The sequence below is a fragment of the Chionomys nivalis genome, chromosome 21 (assembly GCF_950005125.1).
Source record: "Chionomys nivalis chromosome 21, mChiNiv1.1, whole genome shotgun sequence".
In the NCBI taxonomy this organism is placed as follows: Eukaryota; Metazoa; Chordata; class Mammalia; order Rodentia; family Cricetidae; genus Chionomys; species Chionomys nivalis.
In genome coordinates, this window is record NC_080106.1 from 5,032,417 (window position 1) to 5,049,697 (window position 17,281).

Consider the following 17,281-nt stretch of genomic DNA (forward strand, 5'->3'; position numbering starts at 1 on the left):
ACCATGGAGAAACCCTGTCTCGAAAAACAAAAAAACAAACAAACAAAAAAAAAATTTGGCAATGTTTCTTCTGTTTCTACTATGTGGAACAATTTGAGGAGTATTGGTATTAGCTCTTCTTTAAATACCAGGTCAAATTCTGTACTAAACCCACATGGTCCTGGGATTTTTTGGTTGGGAGATTTAATGGCTACTTTTATTTCCTTAGGAGTCTATTTAAACTGCTCATTTGGTCTTGATTCAATTTTGGTATGTGACACCCATAAAATTGTCTTTCTTTTCTGATTTTCCAATTTTGTGAAGTATGACGTGATGATTCTCGAGATTCAGTCAGTGTCTGTTATGTTTAGATGTGTACCCCATTTTGGATTATTTGGTATTTTGATATCTTCTTTCTTGAGTTCTTTATATATTTTGGAAATCAGTCCTCTGTCTGATGTGGGGTTGGTGAAGATCTTTTCCCATTCAGTAGACTGCCTTTTTGTCTTATTGATTGTGCACTTTACAGAAGCTTCTCAGTTTCAGTAGATCCCATTTATTGTTGCTCTCAGTGTCTGTGCTACTGGAATTATATTTAGGAAGTGGTCTCCTGTGCCCATGTGTTGCAGTCTACTTGCCACTTTCTCTTCTATCAGGTTCAGTTTGGTTGGATTTATATTGAGGTCTTTAATGCATCTGGACTTGAGTTTTGTGCATGGGGACAGATTTGGATCTATTTGCATTCTTCTACATGTTGACATCCAGTTATGCCAGCACCATTTATTGAAGATGCTTTCTTTTTTCCATTGTATAATTTTAGCTTCTTTGTCAAAAATCAGGTGTTCATAGGTATGTGGATTAATATTCAGGTCTTTGATTCGATTCTATTGGTCAACTTGTCTGTTTTTATGCCAATACCAAGCTGTTTTCATTACTGTAGCTCAATAGTAGAACTTGATGTTGGGGATGGTGATGCCTCCAGAAGTTTGTTGTGGGAGGTCCTTCCGCTCCTCCAGCCAATAGCGCTGAGATACCAGCCCATTGGGGCGTGGTCTCTTTCCCTTTAAAAAAGCGGCTACTTCCCTCCTCGCTCTCTTTACTTCCTGCTCCGGTTCCAGCGACTAGACTTCTTCCTAATTGCGCAGAGGGCTGTTGTCTGGGACGGTGATCTGTAAGTTTATTCCCCTTTAAAAAAATACCACCCTATTAATCACAATTCCAAACTGGTGCGGGATTGTTTATGACTTACGCCTTCAGAAGTTCCTTTATTGTACAGGATTGTTTTGGCTATCCTGGGTTTTTTTTTTTTTTTCATATGAAGTTGAGTATTATTCTTTCGAGGTTTGTGAAGAATTGTGTTGGGATTTTAATGGAAATTGCATTGAATTTGTAGATTGCTTTTGGTAGGATTGCCATTTTTACTATGTTGATCCTACCTATCCAAAATGAAGATCTTTCCATTTTCTGGTGTCTTCTTCAATTTCTTTCTTCAAAGGCTAAAGTTCTTATACAATAGGTCACTTCTTTGGTTACTGTTACCCCAAGATATTTTATGTTATTTGTGGCTATTGTGAATAATGATGTTTCTCTGATTTCTTTCTCAGCTTCTTTATCATTTGTATATAGGAGGGCTACTGAGTTTTTTTTTTAGTTGATCCTGACATATTACTGATGGTATTTATCAGTTGTAGGAGTTCCCTGGTAGAGTTTTTGGGATCACTTATGTATACTATCATATCATCTGCAAATAGTGAAAATTTGACTTCTTCCTTTCCAATTTGTATCCCCTTTATCTCCTTTTGTTGTCATATTGCTCTAGCTAGAACTTCAAGAACTATGTTGAATAGATATGGAGAGAGTGGACAGCCTTGTTCCTGATTTTAGTAGAATCGCTTTGAGTTTCTCTCCATTTAATTTGATGTAGACTGTCAGCTTGCTATATATTGCTTTTATTATATTTAAATATGTTCCCTGTATCCCGATCTCTCCAAGACCTTTATCATGAAGCAGTGTTGAATTTTGTCTAAGGCTTTTCAGCATCTCATGAGATGATCATGTTTTTTTTTTCATTCAGTTTATTTATATGGTGGATTACATTGATAGATTTTCATTTGTTGTGAACTATTCCTGCATATCTGGAATGAAGCTGACTTGATAATGGTAGATAATTTTTTGATGTGTTTTTGGATTCAGTTTGCCAGTATTTTATTGAGTATTTCTGTATCAGTGTTCATGAGGGAGATGATGTGGGATTCCCCTCTGTATGCTGTGAATACCATTGGTTAATAAGGAAACTGTCTTGGGCTTGCACAAGGAATAGAGGTAGGTGGGGAAATGCTGGGAGGAAGAAGCAGAGTAAGGGAGAAGCCATGTAGCCCTTCTGGAGACAGACGCTGGAACTTTGCCAGTAAGCCACAGCCACATGACGATACACAGATGAATAGAAATGGGTTAAATTAATATGAAAGAATTAGCCAATAAGAAGCTAGAGCTAGGCTGGGTGGTGGTGGCGCACATCTTTAATCCCAGCACTTGGGAGGCAGAGGCAGGAGGATCTCTGTGAGTTCGAGGTGAGCCTGGTCTATAAGAACTAGTTCCAGGACAGGCTCTAAAGCTATAGAGAAACCCTGTCTCAAAAAAAAAAAAAAAAAAAACCAAACAAACAAAAAAAGAAAAAGCTAGAGCTAATGGGCCAAGCAGTGATTTAATTAATACAGTTTCTGTGTGATTATTTCGTGGCTAAGCATCTAGGAACCAACCAAGCAGCCCCCTCCTTCTATAGGGAAATCAGTCTATAATTCTCTTTCTTGGTTGAGTCTTTATGTGGTTTTGGTATCAGGGTAACTGTAGCCTCCTAAAAAGAATTTGTAAATGTTGCTTCTGTTTCTATTAAGTATCTGAGGAGTATAGGTATTAGCTTTTCTTTGAAGTTCTGGTAGAATTCTGCATTGAAACCATCAGGCCCTGGGCTTTTTTTGGTTGGGAGGCTTTTGATGACTGTTTCTATTTCCTTGCAGGTTATAGGTCTATTTAAACTGCTCACCTGGCCTTGATTTATTTTAATTTTGGTATGTGGTGCCTATCCAGAAAATTGTCCATTTCTTTTACATTTTCCAATTTTATGGAGTACAGGTTTTCATCATATGACATAATGATTCTCTGTATTTCCTCAGTGTCTGTTATGTTCCCCTTTTCATTTCTGATTTTGTTAATTTAAGTATTTTCTCTCTGCTTCTTGGTTAGTTTGGATAGAGATTTGTCTATCTCGTTGATTTTGTCAAAGAACCAGTTCTTTGTTTCATTGATTCTTTGTATTATTTTGTTTCTATTTTATTGATTTCAGCCCTCAATTTGATTATTTCCTGTAATCTATTCCTCCTAGGTCATTCTGCTTCTTTTTGTTTTAGTGCTGTTAAGTCACTAGTGTGAGATTTCTTCTTTCATAGTGTCCCATAGGTTTGAGTACATTGTGCCTTCATTTTCATTGAATTCTAGGAAGTCTTTAATCTTTATTTCTTCCTTTACCCAGGGGGTAGTTCAATTGAGCACTGTTCAATTTTCATGAGTTTGTAGGCTTTCTGCAATTAGTGCTGTTGTTGAATTCTAACTTTAAACCATGGCGATCTTATAAGATACAAGAGGGTATTCCAATTTTTTTTTTAATCTGTTGAGGTTTGCTTTGCTCCCAAGTATGTGGTCAATTTTAGAGAAGGTTCCATGAGGTGTTGAGAAAAAGGTATATTCTTTTGTGTTTCGGTGAAATGTTCAATAGATGTCTGTTAAGTCCATTTGAGTCATGACATCTCTTATTTCTCTATTAAGTTTCCATCTGGTTGATCTGTCCATTGTAGGGTGTGGGGTGTTTAAGTCTCTTACTATTAGTGTGTGGGGTTTAATGTGCGATTTAAGCTTTAGTAATGTTTCTTTTACATATGTGGGTGCTCTTGTATTTGGGGCATAGATGTTCAGGATTGAGACTTCATCTTGATGGATTTTTCCTGTGATGGATATGAAGTGTTCTCCTTTACCTCTTATGATTGGTTTTAGTTTGAAGTCTATTTTGTTAGATATTAGGATAGCTACACCCACTTGTTTCTTAGGTCCATTTGATTGGAAAATCTATTCCCAACCCTATACTATGAGGTAATGTCTGTCTTTGAGGTTGAGGTGTGTTTCTTGTATACAGCAGAAGGATGGAGCCTTCTTTTGTATCCATTCTGTTAGCCTGTGTCTTTTTATAGGTGAATTGAGTCCATTGATATTAAGAGATATAAACAACCAGTGATTGTTAATTCCTGTTATCATTTGGTGGTAGCGTTTGTGTGTTTTTCTTTTTTGTGGTTTGCTGGTGTGAGGTCATCTGTTACCTATGTTTTTGTGGGCACAGTTAGCTTCCTTGGGTTGGAGTTTTCCTTCTAGTTCTTTCTTTAGGGCTGGATTTGTGGATAGGTATTGTTAAATCTGTTTTTTTTTTTTTCATGGAATATCTTGTTTTCTCCATCGATGGTGATTGAAAGCTTTGCGGGGTAGAGTAGTCTTGGCTTGCATCTGTGATCTCTAAGTGTCTGCAGCACCTCTATCCAGGACCTTCTGGCTTTTAGGGTTTCCATTGAGAAGTTGGGGGTAATTATGACAAGCCTACCTTTATATGTTACTTGGTCTTTTTCCTTTGCAGCTCTTAATATTCTTTCTTTATTCTGTATGTTTTGCATCTTGATTATTATATGGCAAGGGGACTTTTTTTTTTTTTTGATCCAGTCTATTTGGTTTTCTGTAAGCTTCTTGTCCCTTCATAGACATATCCTTCATTAGGTTAGGAAAGTTTTTCTTCTATGATTTTGTTGAATATATTTTCTGTGCCTTTGAGCTGGGATTTCCCCTTCTTCTATTCCTATTATTGTTAGGCTTGATATTTTCATGATGTTCCAGATTCCATGGATGTTTTAAGAATTTTTTGGATTTAACATTTTCTCTCACCAATGGATCTAATTCCTTTGTAGTATCTTCAACACCTGAGATTCTGTCCTTCATCTCTTGTATTCTGTTGGTTATGTTTGCATCTGTAGTTCCATTCATTTACCCAGATTTTCAATTTCCACAGTTTGTGTTTTCTTTATCGCCTCTATTTCAGTTTTCAAGTCTTTGAACTGTTTGAGCTGTTTGCTTCACCTGTTTGTTGATTTCTTCCAATTTTTTTGTTTGTCTTTTCTTCCATTTCTTTAAGGGAATTTTCATTTCATCTTTAAGGGTCTCTATCAACTTCATAAAGTTATATTTAAGATCGTTTTCTTCTGCCCCTTCTGGGTTAAGATGATCAGGCCTTCCTATTGTATAACCACTAGGTTCTGGTGTTACCATGTTGATTTTTAGGTTGTTGAGGGAATTCTTGCATTGGCACCTACCCATCTCTTCCTCCAATTGGTGCTGGCAGTGTCTTTGTCTCTTGGTCCAATCCTTGCCTGTGTCTTAGGGAGCTTCTCTTAGTCTACTCTGTGCAATTGCTGTCTGTGTCTCAGGGAGCAGCTGAGGTCTCTTCTGGCCTGTTCTTTTGGTCTGCTCTGTGCAGTTGCAACCTGTGCTTCAGAGTTCCTCTGAGGTTGCAGGGAGTTGGATGGGTTGGGGGCAGAGTGGGACTGGTAGCTTACAGGGTCTGATCAGTGGGGATGGTGTTGGAACAGTCTACCTGTAGGAACTCGCCTGCTGGATGGCTGATGCAGGTTGGAGAGGGGCCCAGGGTTTTGCCCTGGTACCAAGGGGTTCCCAGCTGGGTTCACTCGCTTCTTGGTCCACTCTGTTTCCTCAATTTCTTTAAGGGACTTTTTCATGTCCTCTATAGGCCCCTATGATCTTCATAAAGTTATTTTTAAGGTTGTTTTCTTGTACTTAGCTACACTGGATTGTTCAGGTCTTGCTGTTGCAGGATCACTGGGTTCTGTGGTGCCATACTGCCCTTCCTGTTGTTGAATGTATTTTTATAGTGGCACTTACTCCTCTGGGTTCGGGATGATTACAGGAGAGGAGGGAGATTCTCGTGCTGTCTTTGTTGGATGGGTGTCTCGTTCCTTTATTATGTCTCCTTTATTGTCTTCTGGCCTGAATGGCCAAGGGTTCTGGTGAGAACTTCGGAGCTGTTTCCTTCACTTGTTCATGTAAGACAACACATTCAATGTCTCCAGTGGAAATTTCACCGAGTGGCAGTCCTGTCATTGCTCCCTGGAGGGCCACCTTCCAGTTGGCGTGTAATAATACAGGGCCACAGTGCCGTCCTCACGCCACCTCTGACTATGGTGCCACTATTGCAGTGAGCAGAGTGTCCTGGGGTGCAAGGGGTGGGTCTAGGGTACAAGTACAAACTTGACCTCTGACTTCCATGGAACCCCACTTCCTTCTCACAAGGCCTTCAGCCTTTCGTAATATTCTACCCCAGTCCTTGAGAGCTATAAAGGGATGGCTCATCCTGGACTCTCCTGGAGGCCTGCCACCTTCCCACAACCCCTGTCACACACAGCACTGCACTGAGCCCTCCTCAGGACAGGCTTGGCCTCAGAGATGGCGCCTCACTTGACCTATATGAAATAAGTCAGCCACATGACTTGCCCTGGTTTCCCCAGTGCCAAAACAGGTAAAACTTCACAGGTCATGACAATTAGAGGTGACACTTCTGCAGGGCTGGCCAATCCGGGCACATGCCACTGAGGTAACTCCGTGTCCTCTTCTGTTCGCCCATTCCCACCTCTCAAGCTTTCTCCTTGTTCCGGGGTGGCCCCTCTTAGCGGCAGATGAGAACTCAGCACAAGACTGGCCTCATTCTCCTCCCTTCATCCTCCTACTGGATGAGCCTGGATGGAATTCGGGTAGGCAGCAGGTGCTTGCTGTGCCCAAAGCAGTTTACCCGATTCCCACCCTCTAACCCAACCCCTAGCCCCCTAACCCCTCACCCCTCCATACAGCGCCAGGGCCAAGGGGCACACCCTCACACGGTCTTTTCCTTTCTTTATTCTGGGGTCTTGTTCTCTCTCTTGCCCAGCTCACTTCCTGTGCAGTTCCAAGGTGGAGAGAAGACAGACAGCCATACCTTAGGCCCCCTCAGTCCTGTGTTCTGGGCTCCATCTGTGAGTGGTCTGAGGTTCGCAGAGGGGTCTTCGTCTACATTGCTCCTTGGCTCAGCTGCCCCCCTGCCTCTAGCACCTGCCAGCGGATATGTCAATAAAAACACACGTTGGGCACTCCCTGGTGTCAGTCAGGGTTTTCTACACAGACCAGTAAGTACATACATGTAAGAGGACATGGGCAAGGCAGCTTACCACATCGTGGAGTGGAGAAGACCCACACCAGGCTTTCTGCAGGTCAAAGCCCTGAAATGTTACTTAGCTTGTGTTCACAGGCTCAGGAACAAGCGGTTTCTGAGAAAGTTCTGGAACTCAAGGGCCAGAGAGCCTACAGCTCCCACGCCAATGCACACAATGACAGTCCTAGCTCCTTAGCAGTCACCTTCTGTCCTAACACAGCCACCATTTCTCCTACCTGATCCCTCTCTCACATGCCAGTTTCTGTGGGGCACATCTAGCACCCTTGTAGCAAAGCGAGAGAATCTAAAATGAAGCCCATTTCTGAAGGGCAGAGATGGAAAGTCACCTCCACCAACAGGGGGTGGATAGATGCCGAGAGATGCAAGTGTCCTGCCAGGCACACGGGGGCGCTCTGGAGCCCAGGCAGGAAAACCCGCCTACCGACACCATGTGCTTCTGAGAACCTTGATGTGTTTTTCCTTTCCCCATCATGACCTCTGCCAGAAACAGTATTTTGCTCTATTAGGACTGAAGCTTATGGACAGGGGCTATCATTTCTGTTTTTGTTTGGTTTTGTAACTCAGCTATTTTCATCACATTAACGATTGCAGCTTTCCATACACGGTCTATGTGTACCAAAGCAGTGTACGGCTGCTTTGGAATCACAGCAGCGGTGAGGTGAGATGGGACACTCTTACCCAGCAAGCTCATTACAAACTAGTAAGCGTCTTGGTATGACTGGCTGCTTTATGGTCTACTGCAATGTGCTTTTTTTTTTTTTTTCATTTGAAACCCTCTTGAGGGGAGCCCTGAGCTGCCAGCAGGTACCAGAGAAGCCAAGAGCAGGAAAAGAAAGGGGCTCGGTAGGCCAGCAGCCACCTTCCCAAGGTTCAAGACCACGTCACTGATCCATCCATCCTATTGTGGCCCCAATCCTTCCCACAAGGGTAAGCCTGACAGGCTCCCTGTGGCTCAGGAAGCAGTGGCCGCTTTCTGTCCCCTGACAAGGACACACAGGAAGCAGCTGCCCATCTGCTTCCCAGGCTAAGTCTAGGGGACCCACCTAGGAGTGTCATGATCGTCGGAGGTGTTTATCCTACACCATGACTGGGGGTGGGGGGAGCAGGCAGTGTGTTCAGTGTTGAGCCCATAGTTGAGCTGAATGAAGTCCAGGCTCTTGGGTTTCTTGTAACAAGAGATAATGAACATCTTTATTTGAACTACATGTAGGTGACATGGTCCCAAGCTCAAGGGTAACAAGGGCCTTCTGGGATGTCCTTCAGCAGGCTAGAGTCAGGATCTCAGCCTCCTAGTGGTGCTCCCAAGGACTCCTCCCATGATCCTCCAAGGTCCATGCCTTTCTGGGCCTCACTGAAATACTCTGAAAGAAACCACTACATGGCTACCACGTCCCATAAGTTCAACACAGCTGAATTGTGTGTCTGGCCCTGGGCTGAGACCTCCTGTATATCCATCCTGCAACCCTCCTGCTAGTACCCAGGCTAGACCTCGGGATAGAAGGCCTTTTAGAGATGCGGCTTAGAGTCTCTTCAGATAGTCTGAGGTCCTGGGACATCGCCGAATTATATGCTAATGCCTTTGCCTCTCAGGTGGCCACAGAGCCAGCTGTCTCAAATAACGGAGTGAGTGTGGTCTCGGAGGGTTCAGGCATTTCCTAGTCAGTCCCTTCACTGCCTTATCTTGGGCCAAACTGCAAGACCGCTGGCCGGTGTTTATGTTCCTGGACACACAGCTAGTCACACAAACGTGTGTTAGAGGGCATGTGCCAGGCCAGGATGGATAGCACAGCCACAGATGGCTGGTGAGCACTTTAAATACTTACGTGTAAAAATTTGGTTCCTGGAGGGTATGAGTCAAGTGTCCACGGTAGATTACAGAAAATGGGACGCATGGGATTCAGGCAACTTTTGGTCAGTCCCTACTTTTATCAGCGCCTGTTTCTTAAATCTGTGAAGTGTAAGCGCACTGAAGGGGCTGGACAGGTGTCTGGCACAGCCTTATCCGTTCCATCCCACTAACAATTGCCATTATGGATACAATAATAGCAGGCACGGTATTGGAGGTGTGTTTTAGGGGAGGGAGGAGGGGCCCAGAAGCAAAAGCTGGATTCCAGCCTTCTGCTTGGTCCCACACCTTATAGAGGCCACAAGACAGCAGCTGAACATTATCTATAAAGTATCTTCTCTTTATTTAAGTTAAACAATTTCAAGGATGGTTTCCATCTATAAAATGGACAAAGTACAAGCTCTGTACAGCAGTTCTTTTTAAAAATTAACTGGAAAAAAAATTACCAAACTATATTTTGAATTTGCAAGACATACTCACAGATACCATCATATCCAGCTTCATGGAGACTCGAGGACCACCACGGAAAACGACCACCCTTGCCTGCGTGTGCCCAGGGCTCCTGGGAGTTTTCAGTTTTAGAAACAGGAGTGGGAGGGTGGGATAGCCCCATGACTACAAAACAACGCGAGCACAGGGAGTCACTTTGGCACACTGTCATGTAAACATGGCTCACCGCAGGTCCTTGCCCAGTCCCTCCTCTGTTCAGAGCCGGGTTGAGTGGCACCCTGGTGGCCAGACAGATGGTACAAAGGTGATGAGCACACAGGGTGGGGTGCCAGTGTGTGGATGGGAAGCTCCACCCACACACCTACTTAAAATCAGCCCGCATTGCTTCACATCCGTGGCTCTCACTCTGCTAAGGGTAGTACAGAGGTGTCAGGGCTCAGCAGTGTGGACTACGCTTGGCCTCAGCTCCTGCCGTGTCCCTGACAGCCTTGCACCCGTACCTGTGAGTGACATTCCTCAGAGCCACCTTGGAAGGTGGACATGTGCGGACTTAACCAGACACAAGGGCACCCTGTCTGATATAATGCATCTTTTGTTGGCTTCTTGGCAGGGGTTAAGAAGACAGAGGGTCAGCACCTGGCCAGGCCTTCACAGAGGGTCCATGGTCATGGTGTGTACACAGATGGAGCTCCTCAGGTAGAAGAAAACTAGCCACGCCCCCTTTTGGTGCAGGTGGGAAGCAGAGCACTCACTGGCCAGCCCTCTGACCACCTGAAACTATGGTTCCTGTGATCTCGGGGACACCTGAGATGTTCATGCGTGACGCTTGCAGCCCTACCAGGCAGACACACAGGCCACCCTGTGGCTGACATGTGCCTGGATCCTCCGTGAATGCCCAGGTTCTAAGTCTACCCACAGTTCCTGCACCAGCCTGAGGATATACCTGGGCTATCACCTGTACCAGGGCTGCAGACACGCGGGGTTCACCCACATGCTGAAGGGATGGTCCTCTGTGCTCTGCCGGGCTCAGTAAGTGCCGAAGACCCAACATACAGGGTCTCAAACCACGATGAGCCTAGGGATAGTATGTGACAGTGGTCCAGCGTTTCTGGTCTGTCACAGGGCAGTGGGGTCCTGCTGGCTCACATTATTTAGAAGCTGTTGGATTGAGTTTTCTCAAAGAAAAAAAAATCTAATTTTAAAAGAAAACTCAAAGTAATAACTTGTCAAAAGAGATAACCTATTTAGGTTGACAGATGACAATGGGCACAAAGTGGACTTTCTGACCCAGCCTCAAGACCCTCACTCACGTTAAACATTGATGCTCGTGGCTGGGGCCAGTGGTTCGGGGATGCCTACAGCTGGCTGAGCAGCATGGACTAGCTGGTGAGGCTTCAGAGACAGTGATGTCGCCTTTGGCTCTGAGAGCGCAGGCCCCTCTGCACGGCTGAGCTGCGCTGTGGGGTTCACAAGATGATGATGTGGGGAAGCCTAGGGAGCTGACTATCATTCTCTTTCTATGGATCTCTATTTAGGCCCACTCAGAATTCATATGCAAACACAGCAAGTATGTCAGTGGAAGAGGGGAAGTGGCCAAGAGGCCAGCTGAGCCCAGAGGTACAAGGACAGGGGAAGACAAGGAAATCTGCAAGGGGGAGGGTCACCTTTGTGGGAATCACTTCTTTTCTCTTTAGACAGGGTCTTGCCTGCCTCAGTCTCCTGAGTGTTGGGAGTACAGGCATCAACCACCATGCCTGGTTCACACACATGATTTTGGATGGGTAGAAAAACACAATGGAGACTTCTGAGTGCTTGCTGTGAGGGCACCTGCCCCTGCTCCCTCTGTCCTCAACACAAACATGCTTGCTGCTTGTCCACTTGGTTGGCCAGCACTGGCCTGTTCCTCTGCTGGGGCGTGAGCAGAAAGTAGAAAGTGGGAGGCAGAGGACGCCAGTCTTGGGAGGGACCCTCTGGCCTGAGCCCCGGGGGCTCAACTTCCTCTTCTGCACACTGTCAGCCCAGCTCATGCCTCGCTGAGACTTAAGACTTTCAGACCATGATGGAACACTGAGGTATATAGTTTTGCGGAAAGTTTCAGAAACGTAAAATGTGATCTTCCAACTGAGCCGGTGTGCAGGCAGACGGCGGGCCTCTTATTGCTGAAGGTTGAGTGAGAATTTCCACTGCTGCGACAGGGCCGGGCTGCACACCTCCACACTCAGGCCTCCGCTCTTGGCTGTGCGGCTGTCCAGGCACAGGTTGCTGCCCACATGTCGCAGCTTGGAGTTGCCCTCAATCTGCTCCCATTTCTGCAGCAGACAAGAGCACAGCAGGGGAGAGGAGTGTGAGTCTGTGGGCAACTGTGGGCACACACCTGCTAGCTGCAGTCTTTCACTCGTGGGGCACAGGTTATCCTAACAATGCCACTGTGAATGCTGGCACATTAGAGCCAACCACAGCCAGCAAGTCCACACACAAAGCCCTAACAGCCTCAACAGGTCTGAGATGCCCTTATCCTATTGTTTAGCAAGTAATGTAAACATTCTATTTAAACATTTATGGTTTTATTTTTTAAAATACACTCCTCCCCACAGCTCCTCTCCCATTAACAAGGACTTGGCTCTAATTAATTTTTAAGCATGCACTAAAGTTCCTGGAGTAAGTATCTGAAAATTCTGCTGACACTGTGGAATTAAATTTTTTCACTCTTGCTGCCTCCTTTCCCCTTTTGACTGTGCAAGTGCCACATACATGTGCCCGGAAACCCACTGTTCTCAGTGGCCAAACAGTAAAGCACCGCACTGAGACATGCCAAGAGGCTGCCTCTCAGCAGTGAGGCTGACCCTCCGGCATGGCTGATGTGAGCAGCCCTCTCCTGACCCTCCTGATTATTCCTCCACCTGCTCATGCAGATTCCTTGCCAACAGTGGAAGTCAAGGGCAACCACAGCCAGAGAGGCTCTGCCACCTGCACTATCTCGTCCCCTCCCTGTCCTGGCACTGTCGGTTTTCTCGGGTCCCCTACATCACCATGGAAAGCATGCCGAGAGTCTGTCTGACAGAGCGGAGTGAATAGAATCTGATGCTGGCTCCTGGGGGGACCCTGTCTGTCATATGCTGAAGCATAAGCTAGACAGGGGGTGCTAAGAAAATACTGAGGTCACAGCTGTCCCGGGAAGGTGGCCCTCACTGGAGTCACTGAATCCGTTCTCCCACAGGTGGAGGCATGAGGCTGTACTCACCACCCGGAAGGACCAAGTGTAGCCTCCCCTGTCTTAGAGTCAGTTAAGGAGCCAAGAAAAACACTAGCAGCTGCTTCTGTCCACTCTCACAGCAATGACTTGCTTTCCTTTTTAAAGTTTGGGAGACCAGATTAAAGTCTCACTTTATCACTGCCTTATGTCAAAGACACCGCAAGGACACTTGGGCTGTGGCCAGCTTGGATGTGTTCTACATATCTGGGGGCAGGGGACAGTGGCTTTCCCTGTTTATCCTCCAGGGTCAGGGCGCCGGGAGCAGCACTCTGGAGACAGCCAAGGACAAAGGACCCTTTGCTAGCGTTTCTCCAATACCTTTGATCTAAACAGGAACTGGATGATGGCTGCGCCCCCGTCCCTAGTGGTGATGAGCTGGGAAATTGGGTCTCTGCTTCTCTTTGTGAAATCAGGTGGATGAAGGTGGCTTAGCTGTGGCTCTGGTAGCCCTCAGGCCTCAGTTTCTCCATGTCTTCTAGGGAGGGATTGTGGGGAGACTGGCTGAATCCTGCAATAGGCTAGAAGGGCCTGCCTGCATGGCTATTGCTAATGCCAACTGGTGCTCTAAGGCTCAGAAAGGTGGTGTCCAAGATCCCCAGGGATCCCCAGCCAGACCAAGACCAGCTTCCAAGGCTTCAGTAAGTGCAGACCCAATGAAAGAAGCAACATACAGAGAGGCTCCTCACCCTCACCAGGGCTAAGATTCTGTGATCTCGAGTAAGACATAAATGCACCTCCCAGCACTCAGTCACACAGCCCAGGGCACTGCGGGCGAGCAGCCGCTCCTTTTACGATGGGCTGACAGGGAGCTGAGGAGGCTGCTGTGGTCCTGGACTTTAGGAGAATGTCATGTTACATGCAGCTGGCCCTGAGAGGAGCAGACTCAAAGCCCCAAAGTCTACTCGCTGTGGGATGTGGGTGGCTCTGCTGCCGCCTCTGTGTGCTTGCCCAGGCTCACGTGTTTAACCATTTAAATTAGAATTTGTAAAATTACGCAGGAAAAACAAGTAGTTAATGTTTCTGTTTAAAAAAGCATGTAATTTCATATGAACTGCGCTGTGATGTGAGGACTGTGTGATGCGAACCCTCCAGTGTATGAATGGCAGCAACTGGACCTGAGGGCGAGGGGGATAACCATGTGGCCCTTGTCACTGTCAACACCATGGAAGCCTGGGACCTGTGCCACCTTGTTCCTGAGTGACGCACCTGTCTGCTGTCATTCTCCCGGCATCCCTGCAGCCTGATGAGCGAGCCAGGAGACCGGTCCACCACAGTAAGGCACAGGTCCATGTGCTTCACCGACTTTTCCTTTGTCAAGGCCCATTCCTGGAAGAGACCATAGTCAGACTGCAACCATCTGGGACCCCTGACTCAGCCAGCTGCCCCAGCTGAGGGGCAGACCTACCCCAAGTGGCCGCTAAGCTCACCCTTGGGAACAGTTTGCTTTAGTGGCAAATGTGTTTGAACACATGGGAAGCCGTGGAACTCCCCACTCCTGCAGCCTCCGCGGTCATGATGGACTGACTATACTCTCAATCCAGGAACCAAAATAAACCCTCCCTCAAGTCGTTTCTGTTGAGTGGTCAGAGCAGCAAGAAACGGAGTTAGTTAATACAGTGACAAAAATGAATCGCATCAAGAAACGTGACTAAACAAAAACCAGAAAAGTTAACTAACAGAGTTATCAAGACTAACCGTATTAAGTATTTTAGGTCAAAGTGCAGGCTGGAGAGCAGGGTCAAGTATCTGGCTCTCACCCGCAGTTCCTCCCACATTGTTTCCAAACCAGAGCCATTCCAGAACAGATTTATAAATGTAGGCTGAGTTTGTGAAAATTATATAAATGATGTATTGCAGCTCTCAGCAAATATCTACAGGGCTGATGTCTGCAGGAACCTGCTGCTGGTACTCAGGAATTCCCCTAACTCTGCTGGAACAATCTACACGTCAACACACAGCATGGCTCCTCTAACTGGATGTTCACAGTATGACAAACCGTCTCAGGTCTCTTCCCAAGAGCTGCATGGGCTTTGTCTACTTTCCAGACAAGAAAACTGGGTCGGAATGCATTTAAATATTCTTGCCTATGCTTTTAAAAACTCAAACACATGTATATGCATGTGCACACAGAAGGCAAGACTGTCAATCATCTCTGAATGCTAAACAAGATCATGCAGAAGCATGGAAGACTGGGGACAGAGAGGGGGTGACATTTATGGATGGCAGTGGCTCTGTGTAGGGCCAGAAGGTAGGGTTTCCTAAAGTCACCTAAGAACCTGATCCATTTAAGGGTATAGCCATACAGGGCCTCTCCAGGGATCCAGAAGTCGTGGTCCCAGTCAGCCAGCATCCCATGTGGACACAGCTGCCCGGGCCCTGGGGCTTTCCTCTGGTGCCGCTGAGCTCTGTGTCCCCCAGTGGGGAAAAGGAGGATGTAAGAGCTGCAAAGGCTGCCTTTTCCCTCTCAGGCCACAGGACAGGACTGATAAACAGTCAGCAGAGACACCGTGCTATCGACTGTCAAACAGTCTGGTGGCAGCAAGACACTGAAATCCAAAGGGGACAGAACTCACATTGGGGCGGCCACTGGGACATGTGGTCTCTTGACTCTGGGGAGTGCAGGAGGTGATGGGGTATGGAGGGAAGGGGCAGAGAGTGGATGGGGGCATCCAGAACAGAGAGGCTGAGGAAAGAAGTGAGCCTGGAGGCAGGGTGGTCTGGGGCTTTGGTCTGATCTTTCCTGGCTATGTCTATTCCTGCCTTGAAATGGGAAGGTTTTCTCTGTATCACTGCACCTTAGGAGTAACTCCTAGAAGAGACCTGGGTTTGAGTCACTGGGGAAGGCCCTTCTGTGCCTACTTCCTGTCTACCGTCTGCTTCCAGACACGAGGGGAGGACACAGGAACCTTCCTCTCTTCAGCTGTTTGTCAGGTGTCTTGGTAGGATAATGAAAAGTGTGTCTGCTATTTACCCAGTGTGCTGGGTTCCAGATGTGTCCAGGTGTACTGCAGCTCTAGAATATAGAAGCCCACAACCCCTGCCATCTCCACTCCTTGTCCACCACACCTATATGTGGGCAACAGCTGGAGACACACCGGATGTGGTCAGGAGAGTTATGGGAACCTCTGAGCTCTGAGGCTGTAGACTACTTCCTATAACAAGTGTGGGCAGATGCTGAGGTGGCCATGGCGATCGCATGTGGATACTGTGCACTTCATTATTTTAAGAAGGGAAATACACTGCTGTCAAAAAATCTGATTTGGCTACACAAGCAGCAGGACCGGCCACCTCTGTGCTGGGTCCATCAGCAAGCTGAATGTGTAAAGTATTTAAGAGATGCCTCTATTAGCTGCCATCCTTACAGGACGTGGCCATCAATTCTCTTGTTCCCTGTGTGCTGCTGAGGCTGCACTGGGAACCAAACAGCAGAGCCCGGACTATGCTGCTGAGAGCCAAGGAAGCACTGTTTCCCACCCACGGGCACTTGACCCAAAAAGCTTTACTCTCTATTAACCCCGAGAGGCCTTAGGTCTTGGTAGGGGCTGCTGATGTCATCTTTGCCTCTGTGTCCCCTTCAAGCACTGAGTGCTAGCCTGGTGGCACACATGGCAGCCTGAATTTAAACTCAGGAGAGTTAAACAACATTGAGGACTCGGTTCACAGCAGACACATCTTAAGGCCTCGTGTGCACGGTGGCTGCTGGCTGCAGTTCTACAACATTTCCAGCACAGCCCATGGGCACATGGACCCCAGGTAGGCCGTGGGTAAAGTGTGCCCGTCCCCAAGTATGCCAAGGGGTGGAGCCCAACACCTCCTCATCTTCACCAGCAGGCACTGATCCTCCACCCAAAAAGTCTGACGCCGAGAGCCTGCTAAACAGGGACTAGGGAGCTTATGACACATCAAGGACCAACACGGGTGCAGAAGGCGGCCTGGTACTATGGGAATGGCTATGGCGGGGGTGACAGAGCCGACAGGAAGAGGCTAGGGAGACGCCTGCAGTCACAGCCTGAACAACAGGAGCTGATACCACCTTCTGCCAGTATGTCCCTCAGGTGCAAGCATTCTGTCCGCCTACCTGGTTTCCTCCAGCATTGTGACACTCATAAATTCCAACGACTCCATCGGCAAAGTGTCCCAATGTGTCCAGGCAGTTGGTTCCCTGCTGCAAGGCCCCAAAAGCTATGTCCTGGTGGTCTGGAACCCTGAAAGGTATTCATTGTATGAGTCAAGGCCTGCACCCTGGAATTGCTGTTCACCACGCCCTCTGCACATGGTCTCAAATTAGGCAGCAGAAACAGAGTGGCTTCTTGTCACTCCCTGAGTGTAAGTGGGCCAGACGTGGTGGCACATGCCTGTAGTCCCAACATTCAGAAGGTTAGAGAAGGATTTCTGTGAGAGTTGAGGCAGCCTGGGCTACAGCGGGAGAGCCCCTTCCCCCATC

General features: G+C 47.0%; 1 protein-coding gene across 1 annotated transcript in view; it reads right to left on the reverse strand.

Moving 5' to 3' along the window:
- Positions 1 to 9,453: 9,453 nt before the first annotated feature.
- Galnt2 (polypeptide N-acetylgalactosaminyltransferase 2) overlaps positions 9,454 to 17,281 on the reverse strand; it is a 120,112-nt gene continuing 112,284 nt past the window's right edge. The window contains exons 14-16 of the mRNA XM_057753726.1: positions 16,916 to 17,042; positions 14,044 to 14,163; positions 9,454 to 11,893 (exon numbers count right to left, since the gene is read on the reverse strand). Coding sequence (XP_057609709.1) covers positions 11,738 to 11,893; positions 14,044 to 14,163; positions 16,916 to 17,042 — 403 coding nt within the window. The 3' untranslated portion in view covers positions 9,454 to 11,737. The remainder of the gene's footprint in view (positions 11,894 to 14,043; positions 14,164 to 16,915; positions 17,043 to 17,281) is intronic.